Consider the following 11,199-nt stretch of genomic DNA (forward strand, 5'->3'; position numbering starts at 1 on the left):
AACTTGATGTGGAGCAAAAAAAAAAAAAAAAAAAAAAAAAAACAAGTTACAAAATGAAGCACAAAAAAAAGTCATCATGAGCACCGGAACTTAGGTACACCCAAATGCAGGGGAACACAGCTCGACAAAATCTGAAGCCATTTTGTTTGCAGTGACCCAAGTCGTCGTCGTCGTGAAAGGCAAAAACCCTTTAGACCTCCGGGATCAAAAATCTTCGAGAGACGGAGATGGCGACATCGTTGTCTAAACTCCTTACGAGATCGAACGCACGGAGCCACTGGTGCTCCGCCACAACCAGTAGCTCTGCCTCTCCTTCTATACCGAATCAATTCTGGGCACGACACTTCTCTGCCGTCGCCGACTCTTCCTCCTCTAGTTCCGCCGCACTTGGAAGCCAATCGAGTTCTTCTGCTCCACCGCAAGGTATATGTATTCCGATGCTTGAGCTTGAAATCTGGGGATATTAAGAATCAATTTGTGAAACATCTTAAGCCTTTTTTTTTGTTTCAGAGAAGAAACGAGGGTCCAAGTGGTCACAATTGCTGTTGTTCTTGCCTGGTGCGATTACCTTCGGCCTCGGCTCATGGCAGATCGTCAGAAGAGAGGAAAAGGTCTGTGTAGTTATTTCCAAATCAATGCAAGTCCTTTGACATTTTGTTTTCATGTCTCTAGCTGAGTTATAGTTTGTATTAGTCTGTTAGCTGGAATCTATGTAATCTGCTTTCACACCAGTTCTTGTGGTGGTTTTGGGATCAGTAAAGGAGTTAGAGTAACTAGATTCGTGATCTGTGTGATCTGGGTCACACTCTGATCTATGCTGAGGCAATGTAGTGTAGTTAGGTGTGTCGTTATATAGACCACTTAAGTTCAAATGAGAATTACATCACATTGATGTTCAAATGTTCGTAAATCTTTCATATAAGTGATCTGACGACACTCTTATTGGATTGTGAACCCATGCTCAGTACTCGCTACCATGCCTATGTCTTGATTGCAGTTTCTCTTTATTCCGTTACTTGATGTCCTTTCCATTCCTCGTCCAAATAGTTGCTGAAGCTGCTACTTTTAACATTATATGGTGCTTTTGGCTGAGTAGATCCTAAAGCTTTATTCATTCCCTGTTTAACGCAGTTCAAAACACTGGAGTACCAACAGCAACGGTTGAATATGGAACCAATGAAGCTAAATACAGAACATTCTCCTGATAAGAATCTGGATGCATTAGAATTTAGACGGGTTAGTTGCAAGGGTGTATTTGACGAGCAAAAGTCTATCTATTTGGGTCCACGGTCTAGGTCCATATCGGGAATTACTGAAAATGGATTCTATGTCATCACACCTCTAATGCCGATCCCTGGTGACCTGGATAGGTGAGGGTAATGATCCTTACTCTTTGCTTATAAAGCTTTTTATTACCCTTTTTTGGCTTTTTTGTCAGCCGCATAGTTTAAAATTTAGGATCTTATCCTCATGTTTTCAGTGTTGGCTGTGAAATTATTAAAGCTCTTTCTCAGGGTGTAATAGCCAATAGGCCACTGGTTTCTCTAATCCCATTATACTCGCTAAACACTTGTCCTTGATTGTTTGACACTAATCGTATTCTTTTGGAGACTCTGATGGGCAGAGATTGACATACTAAAATGGTTTGGTTAATAACTGTTAGACAGCATCTAACTTGTAAAGATTTTTAGAATTAAGTAGGTACTATTCTTCTTTGTGCTCTGCTGCAAGGTCACTTACGCCTTGATTGGTCTTGACTTTTACGTACTTTTGGCAACTGGTTTTAGCTATAGCTGTTAATTGTTTGCTGAAGTCGGATATTTATTTTCCTTTTTCCTCTAGCATGCAGTCACCTATTCTGGTGAATCGCGGATGGGTTCCTCGAAGTTGGAGAGAGAAGTCACCGGAATCCACAGATGCTGACTTCATTATAAACCAGTCAACAAAAGCTGAATCAATCTCCGACGAACGAAATTCCTGGTGGAAATTTTGGTCTAAGACGCCAGTGATTACAGAGGTTGGTTTTGTTATACCCTCTTGTTCAAAACTTCGTTCTTTTATCATAAGGCCGGATTCTCACATTTTTGTTTTAGCTCGAACTGTAATCTTTTGGATGTATCGGGATAGAAAGATTGAGACAGATTGAATTCAGCTATTTGCAAGATTTACTTACTTGGTTTGTCTTTATCGAGTCTCTTGCATACGTTGTGACTTGTGAAAACTGAAATCTTGCAGGAGCAAGTACCTGCGGTTAAGCCTGTAGGAGTCGTAGGTGTGATCAGGGGAGGGGAGAACCCGAGCATATTTGTTCCATCCAATGATCCAAGTACCGGGCAGTGGTTCTATGTAGATGTTCCCGCGATGGCTCGGGCCGTAGGCCTTCCTGAAAACACAATATATGTAGAGGACGTCCATGAAGACATAGATCGGAGTAGACCGTATCCTGTTCCTAAGGACATAAACACCTTGATTCGTAGTAAAGTCATGCCACAGGACCATCTCAACTACTCAATAACATGGTAAACTCAATACAGATACATGAGGCGTTCTTGGCATTGTCTGGTGTTAATTGCTATGGTAAATGAATGACATTGTGTTTGTGTCTGTCTATTGCTGAACAGGTATTCTCTCTCTGCGGCTGTCACTTTCATGGCTTACAAGAGACTCAAGCCAAAGTCTGCCCGCAGATAAAATATATCTCTGCTCAAATCAAATCTTATCCTTTTTATCACTTGTCTGCTGAAGTAATAATTGCAGCTGAGAATGGGTTTAGGTTTAAGCTCTCATAAGGAAAAAGGACTCGGTGAAATTCTTAATGTTGTGATAACTTGGTAGAAATTTGTAATTTTCTTATTCTACGATGGACGAGAGTTCGAATTTGAAGTCATTTGTAGGTAAAATACGGTTACGTTGAAGAGTTATAAATAACCGAGAGACGTGATCGTAGAACATATTTATTTTAAGATTGTTGTTATTTATTAAGATCAAAATTTCAATTTGTAACGGTTCATGTTCTTCCTAGTAGAATATGAGCACTGGTTCGTGTTAATTGTATTACCAGTTAGCACATAAATTAATGTAACTGAACCCAAAACTCTGAGTATTTAGTATTTACCAACTCGTCAAGCACATATACAAAGGTATGATGGTTAATAACACATAGTTTGACTCATTTTATTTGACATAACATCTTTTAGATTTAAATTTATTTAAATAAGACATCTTCCCTCTAGATGAAAGGGGTTAAGAGAACGCAAATACTTTTAGCTGATTTAATAGTGCTTAATTAGTGCACATCCTATAGATTGTTCGCAAAACTTTTCATTAGTTATATATTTTATCATAAACTATCTCATTTTATAAACTACCTACATGAAAATTTTATAAACTCTCATTTTTTTGTTTGTTAAAATTTAATTACGAGGCAAAGCTTTAAAAAAAATCTATATGTTTACCTAAAGCTTTGTGATTACCTAAAGCTTTGTGATTACCATTGTTCTTTCTAAAATCTAAAATCTAAAAACCATAAACCATCTAAAAAGTAATAACCATTCATGGCCTTAGTTTTTTGTTTTTAGCTTTGGGATTGTGGTTTTTGATCTATCTAGTTTTTGATTTTTCGTGTAGATTTTAGTTTTTGCAAAATCTTGAATGGTACCTGACTAGTTTTTGGTTTTATATAGTTTTTGATAATCAACTAAATTAGAATAAAATATATTAGGAGAAAAGAAAAAAAAAATCACGCTCAAAAACCCACAAAATGTGGTTTATGGATTTTATGAAGGAGTTGTCAAAATCCTCTGGAATCTGTTTTTTCTAATTTATAAGAAATCTATTATTTTATAATCGTGAATGACTTAAAAAATGAATTTTGCAGAATCAAAAGCTAAACATCGATACAAAATCAGATGCCATTCAAGGCCATAATCAGAGATTTTAAGAAAAACTTATGATTCTCTCTTTTATTCTGTTTTCTTATGTGAATTTTTTTTTTAAATCCAAAAATTAAAATTTATTGCAAAAACTAAAAACCAAAAACTATAATCTAAAATCTATTTAAAAACCCTCTTACATTCATGGTCTTAGTTGTATAATCAGGAAAAAGTCATTTTGCTTCAAAGGTAAAGTCATTTTGCTTCGAAGAGTAAGTTTTTTTGTAGGATTTAACCAGTTAGCACATCAATTTCGTTTATGTTTCTTTTCTTATTTGGTCTTGGCAACATTTACAATGGTTGACTTTTTTTGGGAAATATTAAACGCCACATCGATATATATATATACATATATATATAAATTTGTAATTATCTTATAATGATATTTTATATTTTAAAAATTGTTAAAAAGAAAAATATTTTTTCATATGTGTTTTCAAAAATTGTTTGAATTTATACATTTTCTTATTTAAATTAATTTGAGGATTGATTTTCTAATTTTTTACAATCCTTTTTTTATTCTCTGTGGGATAAATTATCTAATATTTATATCAGATAAAACTGTAGCTTATAAAAACAGGTTTACCCAAAAAAGAAGAAGTTAAGTTTATCTCTCTCCAATCTATTATATAATAACATCCTCTTTTTTGGAGAACAAATGCTCCCATATATATTTATGAGATAATTCACAAGCTAAAATTATAAAATCGGTTTAAAAAAAAAGATTTTATTTTTCTCCATAATATATTTATATATATATATATATATATATATATATCCTTTTATCGACTTTAGGACAAATTCTTCAATATATTTATCAGGTAATTTAGCAGCTAAATTTATTAAAAAAACAGTTTAACCCAAAAAAAACTTTATCTTTGTCCACAATATATATTTTATTTTAATTGAACTTCCTCGTCTGTTTGGGACAAAATTCTCCAATATATATATATATATATATATATATATTAATCAGATCATTAAGGAACTAAAATTATTAAAAAAAAAACAGTTTGACCAAGAAAAAAGGGAATTGTAAAACAGAACACCGAATGGCGTCAGTAAAGTTACCTTGGGACATGGAGGAAGAGATAATGTCTCGGCTTCCAGCTCGATCTCTTGTTCGGTTCAGGACAGTATGTAAACACTGGAACGGTATTTTCAACGACAAGAGATTCGCCAGCAAACACTTGTCTCGTTCCCGTCCCCAAATAATCTTGCTGACCGAATCGTAGAAGATGTACTCGATAGACGTCGATCTTAGCGGCGGAACGATAGAGCTGCGTGAGCTAGCTTATGATTTTCCTTGCCAGCCAATGGAGTTGAGATATACCACCATCACGGCTTGTGATGGTTTATTGTTTCGTGAATTTTGGAAGCATGGTGTTGCGGTTTGGAATCCGTGGTTGAGACAGGTTGGATGGATCGATTTCGAGGATAAAAAAGTTTTCAATGTTTGCTTTGTAGGATACGACAGTAGTAGACCCGAAAAGGGTTACTACAAAATCTTGGGGTATTTTCTTTGCTTCCGTAGAGTCAGAGCCACTCTCGAGGAAGGTTACGAAAGAGTTGCGATCTACGAGTGTTCTTCCCATACGTTCAAGTATATTGATGCTCCTCCTTATAAGAATTGCCCCTCCCCGGATCATTTGTCCGTGAACGGGAATCTCTATTGGGTCTCTCGTAATCGCGAGACTCATGAGTGTTTCATCGAAACCTTTGATTTCTCCATGGAGATGTTCAAACCCTTTTGTCTCCTGCTGTGTCCGGTGGGCTATGACGATAACAATGTACTTGTCCTCTCTTCTTTCAAGGAAGATCGGCTTTCCTTGTTAAAGCAATGCTACGAAACAAGGAAGATTGAGATTTGGGAAACGAAGATTGTTAGAGAGGAGGATGCGGTGTGGATTAAGTTGATGACGTTGCCAACAACTAACTTGCCTAAGCTACTCAAAATGTTTTGTGGCATTAGTTACTTCATCTTTGACAATACGCTAATCATGTGTTGTTTCGACAGCGAAAGTGGAGCGCCTTGCATCTATATGGTGAGGGGAGAAGATATGTTGAAGAAGATTCCGATAGATTCTGGGATTGTTTGGTTTTCTCACTGTCTCTATCTTCCAAATTTGATCTCGGTTCCTTCTGTGTCGCATCAAGTTTAAATTTCTGGCTTTTTCTTAATTAGTTACAAATCTGAATTCCATAAAAAATTTGTTTTCTGCTCTCAATGTTGCTATTTCATTTTCTAAATTTTACTTATCGATATGCTGTATCTCTATGTTTGTTTAGTAAATACTATCTCACACGAAAGTTCAAAGACGCTTTTGTTATACACAAATAACAAAAGGTCAACCATTGTCAATGTTACCAGGCCAAACAAGAAAACTTTAAAGAAACAACATGTATGAACTATTTAACTCATACTTAAAACCTTTATAATATAGAGCAAACTTCATCCATTCTATATAATATAAATTGCTCTATATTCTGCAAAAAGAAAAGTTAGTTATAGATTTATAATAAGAAAAAATTAATTAGTAACTACGAAAATGTTTGAAAGAGAGCTATGTGACTGGTGGTGAAACGGTTTGCAAATTAAAATTTCATTTGATTATTAAAAGCATCCCATGTACGTAAGGAAGGCCATGTATACATTTATTATGTTCCAGGTATACATTTTTAGTTGGGTTAAATTTTCGCGGTTAGGATCTCTTCCATTTGCGTTTGCAGGTCCTTTCCACATTAACTTTTGAGTATTTAGCCCCGTGACTAATATTATCTTTCCACTTTTCCAATGATTTCGAGAGCTCTTCTTTTGACTTTAGTTTTATACCTTGTGTTCCCTGTGTATCAGACTTAAGTTTTCACGGATATACGTGTTTTCTGCCGGCTTTAGAATTTTAAAAAACTAGGTAGTAACTTGTGCTGTAGCACGGGACAAAAATTTTTTATAAACGTTATTTTCATGTAAATTAAAAAAAAAAACCTAATCGTGTTTAGTTTGGAACGGGAAAAATGTCCTATCATGTCCATCCCCTCACGTCCCAACCCATCCCCTCTCGTTCCGTCTCATCCGTTTCATCTCGTCTCGTCCCGTATCTATCAGAATTTTTTATCTGATGTTCTTTCTCTTTTATATAATTACTCGGTAGACAATGTTTTAGGTAAGAAATTTAGACAGAATAGCAGAGTTCTCCGTTAAATCTTTTTTTTCATTTAGTTAGTTGAAAGTATCCAAAAATTATAATTTTCAAAAATATAATTGTTTTCAAAAATAGCAAAATTTTCAAAGTGCCCATTCCAAAATGGTTAATTACTTGTCACATAGTCAATCCTTATCTAAATTAGTGAAAACATGACAATTGAATTTTAAGTACCTATATATTCTGATTTGTACTTTTATCTAAAATTTATGTCTCTCTTTTTAAAAAAATATTGATCAGTATATTGTTTTTCAATATTTGAATTACTCGTTTCAGTTTACTTATACTATTTCAGTATATGTACTTAATTAGTCTAATAAATTACTTAAAAACACTGATAAAACATATATTCACTCAAATAATAATCATTTTTAGGTTGTCAAATTTTAATTGTATAATATTAATATATTCCATAAAAATTAGGTTGCCACTCTTTTATGGTGTTTTGTCAATATTTTGGTGTATATGTAAAATACTGCAACCCGTAGCGAAAATAAATATGATCATCAGCTGGAAAATATACATTTTTTTTTTCAATCTATCTATAATAATCAAGCACAATCCGTGTTTGTTAAAAATGTTTAAGTATTTTTGTTACAGGGTGTTAAATCTCGTCTCGTCGCATCCCATTCCATCTCGTCCCGATCTATCATGTTAGAAAGTTTATGTCTTATAACCATTTCCTTTTAAAGAATTACTCATATAATAATGTTATTAATAAATTTTGGCTAAGAAATTTAGACGAAATACATGATTCTCTATTTGAATGTTTAATATATATATATAGTTATAATTCCATTTGGGCTGATTTTTTTTTTTAAATATGGTTTAGAATAATTTTATTTTAAGTTGTGAAAATTATTGACCATGGATCCATACGTACATGCGGGATTATATTTATAAATTTATTTATTTGGTATAATATTTATAATACAAACTTATATTTGTTTATGAATGTTTTAAAATAATAATCGTCTCGCCATAAGCTTTGAATTGACATAATGGAGAATTTGGATCGAATGTCAACCGAATTAGCTATCGTTAAAAACTTGAATAATCAAATAAGATAAAAAGCCGCAAAAAAATTAAAACTTCCTGAACCAAATGATCTAAATAAAATTGGCAAACGTGTCAAACCCGTCTGCTAAGCCTGCCCCCACAATGGGTTTAAAATATTTTGACCCGCAAAAAAATCCAATATAAAAAACCCACAGTAAAAATTGTATCTTTTCATCCATCCTGCTTGAATATATGAGATTCGCTGGTAACCCACATAAATTTCAATAAATCATTTTCCTAATTTAGAAAATATTTAAAGGCTTAAACTTAATTAATATTAATAATAAATTATTTTAAACATACATAAAAATATTTTTTCAAAAAATCTAAATTTTGATAATTATGTTATATGTTGCAAATTATTTTAAAATTTTAGTACATATTAGTAGAGTTTAACGTGAAATAAGGGATGGATACAGATCGTGTACTCTTAAATTTTTGGTACCTTTCTTTATCTAACCTGATCTTTACGGGTAAAAAATATCTCCACCTGACTCACAAATAACATTATCCAAAATATGGTTTGAACTTTAAACGTAACATTCAATCACTGTAAATGTAAAAAAAATATTTAGAAAATAGTGTAAATGTAAAAAAAGTATTTAGAAAATATTAAGATCTATTTTGATTTTAAAAATAACTGTTTGGTTGAAGTTTAAAAGCACCTATTAGGTTCATCTTCGTGGTTGGAGTTTACTCGAACAATCCACCTAACCTAATTACATGTATAAACATAATAGTAAATACAGATGTTAAATGCTAATGGTGAGAACTACTTTACTCTCATCTTTCTTCTCATTATATACAATTTTTGTAATATAAAATCCTTAGCACAATACACTCTCATAATACTTTTCACCTCTCTTATCCACTCTATACATGTTTGTGTCTCCCCACATATCCACTCTATACCTGTTTGTGGCTACTCTCCCCACATGTTCGTCGTCTTTGTTATCAATATCTTTTGCTTAACTTCCCGTTTGTGTGTGTTTAACAACATCAACCCCACAATACCTCCCTCTCACACTCATTTACATCATAATCAAGTTTTAGTTCTACATCACCGTTTTCCCTATAAGGTTTCTTAGCTTTGGCCCCTTTGTGAACTTCAATCTAACCTTCTCTTCTCCTTCAGAATCAACCCTACCATTGAGATCATCCTAATATTGTGTGGGTTGGAAAGTTCAGCCACATTTTCACTGGTGTAAAAAATTCAGTTTATATAAAAACCTAGAAATAAAACAAACAGTATATTTGAAACTAAGAAAACCAAGTTCAATTAGGTCAGATAACTTACATATGCTGATACGTCTCGTGATAATTTGACCCAAAGGATTATAAGTCTAGAACCTGAAACATAAGGATAAAAGATTAGCATGAAACTGGTTGTAAAGTTTCAATGGATACTATAGTTTCTAATTTTTTTCTTACAGTTGCTGTAACTCTGTTCCTAAATTGGTGTTTAGATTGGAAAGTTCAGACTCAAATTCAATACTGTTATTTCAATTTATAGAAAAGGCAAGAAATCAAACAAAATCATGTTGATTAACATACCTGAAGCCTCGATTCGCTTTTGAAACATCTAGTATGCTTTCCTGATCTCGATACTGATTCCAAAAAATCATAACGGGAATCAAATCCAAAATTAACTTTTAAAAACCATTGTTATTAACTTATCTTTTAGAACAAGTTTTGATGATTTACTTACCAAAGGTTTCAAGGTAAAAATCTTTATTCTCGGCAACACGGCCAATCCTTGCTTGTCAAGGTTCTTGTTGATGATGCCTTGTCACACATCGATATATACAGAAGATCTTTTAGAGATACCGCTACTCTTCCTGTATTATATTGGTTTTTGACCTCTAGTTTCTATCAAAGAAACATATTTAGACAATTAATTAGAATATTAGATTATGAAAAGTTCTTGCTTTTGGACTTACATTCTGAGGAGGCAATGAACTCTTGCTTGGTCATGTGCTTCATTTCCTCCAATTCTTTTGAGTAACTGATAATCTAAAAAGCATTAGAATGGATTAGTAAAGAGTTAACAATGTTGTATAAATTAACCATAAACGGATAAAATCAGAAGAGGACTAAGAAAGTAATTATAGGGCCTTCTTTTCATACTTGATAGGGCTAAAAAGCAGAGAAGCACAACAGAAAAACATCAGATAAACTAATACAAAACCTAGTCAGTCAGCGTGCATTCAAGAAAGAAAGTGAGTACCTTCCAGCAAAAACAATAATCCGTTGGCGATGCTTAAGAGCAAGCTGAGCAATCTGGATGGCCGCCGTTAAGTTGATCTCACCTCCAACATCAAGGCCTGAAAAAGATGGAGCAAGTAGGATTAAACTCAATGGTTCCTATAATAAAAAGAGACACAGATGGCAAATTAATTGATGTTCTTAGAAGAAGATTACAAAGACATACCGTGCATACAGGCCAAGATTTTGCCAAGATCAGAGGTAGGAGTAGTCAAAACTCGAACTCCTTTGCCAGCCATAGTCAAAATCCCCACCATATTCTCCGGATTGGACTGCAAAAACGAAAGATCCCAAAATCAAAATCTTAGAGGCAAACCCAAAAACCCCTAATAAATCGAATCCAAAAGCGAGATGCGTTTATATATATATATATATATATATACCTGGGTTTTAGCACCGTAAAGAAGATTAACAGCTTCCGATTGAGCATGTAACCTACACGGAGAGTAATCTCCGTTTCGCATCCACTCCGAGTTGTCGATGCATATCATAGTCGCCTACGCAGGACAGAGATCCAACAGAATCAAAATTAAGCACCCAACATGGAGATCAAACGAAGAAATCGAGGATAAACGAAAGAATTAAGCACCCAGTATCGGAGCAACGAAGATCGAGAGGCGAAAGAATTTTTTAGGTTTGATCCCTCTCTATTCATAAACTTAGAGAATGAAGGGCTGAGATGTTTTGCTCAAAATAAAAACGAACGGCTGAGATTATAACATGAAACCGGGTTAGATTAC

At 33.8% G+C, this 11,199-nt stretch overlaps 2 protein-coding genes and 1 pseudogene across 14 annotated transcripts; 2 read left to right on the forward strand and 1 right to left on the reverse strand.

Annotated features, from left to right (window-relative positions):
- Window positions 1-76: 76 nt before the first annotated feature.
- Window positions 77-3,003, forward strand: LOC104765641 (surfeit locus protein 1). Of its 2 annotated transcripts, none has more exons than XM_010489392.3 (6): window positions 77-423; window positions 511-611; window positions 1,132-1,370; window positions 1,843-2,017; window positions 2,236-2,519; window positions 2,622-3,003. In XM_010489392.3, exons 1-6 carry the CDS (start codon window positions 228-230, stop codon window positions 2,689-2,691), a joined length of 1,065 nt encoding a protein of 354 aa, XP_010487694.1. In that variant the 5' UTR covers window positions 77-227; the 3' UTR covers window positions 2,692-3,003. The 2 variants fall into 2 exon arrangements, 1 of the variants encoding a protein (XP_010487694.1); XR_015591535.1 differs by having other exon boundaries at window positions 114-423; window positions 1,132-1,376.
- Window positions 3,004-4,989: 1,986 nt separating this feature from the next.
- LOC104765642 (F-box protein At3g17710 pseudogene) lies at window positions 4,990-6,249 on the forward strand (annotated as a pseudogene). Its single transcript, XR_015591659.1, has one exon. The product of XR_015591659.1 is annotated as an F-box protein At3g17710 pseudogene (transcript).
- A 2,697-nt stretch (window positions 6,250-8,946) lies between these two features.
- On the reverse strand, window positions 8,947-11,141 carry LOC104765643 (26S proteasome non-ATPase regulatory subunit 4 homolog). Of its 11 annotated transcripts, none has more exons than XR_015591748.1 (9): window positions 11,049-11,141; window positions 10,843-10,956; window positions 10,626-10,731; window positions 10,422-10,518; window positions 10,135-10,199; window positions 9,903-10,032; window positions 9,749-9,801; window positions 9,492-9,544; window positions 8,947-9,354 (listed from the first exon to the last, which is right to left on the reverse strand). XR_015591748.1 is itself a non-coding variant. In XM_087503310.1 (6 exons), coding segments are annotated over exons 1-6 (450 nt in total). In that variant the 5' UTR covers window positions 11,115-11,141; the 3' UTR covers window positions 10,030-10,054. The 11 variants fall into 11 exon arrangements, 2 of the variants coding, with proteins under 2 accessions (XP_087359436.1, XP_019096262.2); XR_015591746.1 differs by having other exon boundaries at window positions 8,947-9,393; XR_015591747.1 differs by having other exon boundaries at window positions 9,903-10,063.
- Window positions 11,142-11,199: the final 58 nt, after the last annotated feature.

Source organism: Camelina sativa, chromosome 19, assembly GCF_030686135.1.
Source record: "Camelina sativa cultivar CO46 ecotype springtype chromosome 19, ASM3068613v1".
NCBI classification, from domain to species: domain Eukaryota; kingdom Viridiplantae; phylum Streptophyta; class Magnoliopsida; order Brassicales; family Brassicaceae; genus Camelina; species Camelina sativa.

Coding starts and splice junctions, on each gene's coding strand:
- LOC104765641 (XM_010489392.3), top strand. CDS start 228: ATGGCGACATCGTTGTCTAAACTCCTTACGAGATCGAACGCACGGAGC. Junction 424..510: donor TTCTTCTGCTCCACCGCAAG/GTATATGTATTC, acceptor TTTTTGTTTCAG/AGAAGAAACGAGGGTCCAAG. Junction 2,520..2,621: donor CTCAACTACTCAATAACATG/GTAAACTCAATA, acceptor ATTGCTGAACAG/GTATTCTCTCTCTGCGGCTG.
- LOC104765643 (XM_087503310.1), bottom strand. CDS start 11,114: ATGAATAGAGAGGGATCAAACCTAAAAAATTCTTTCGCCTCTCGATCT. Junction 10,732..10,842: donor TTTACGGTGCTAAAACCCAG/GTATATATATAT, acceptor TCGTTTTTGCAG/TCCAATCCGGAGAATATGGT. Junction 10,200..10,421: donor ATTATTGTTTTTGCTGGAAG/GTACTCACTTTC, acceptor TTAGATTATCAG/TTACTCAAAAGAATTGGAGG.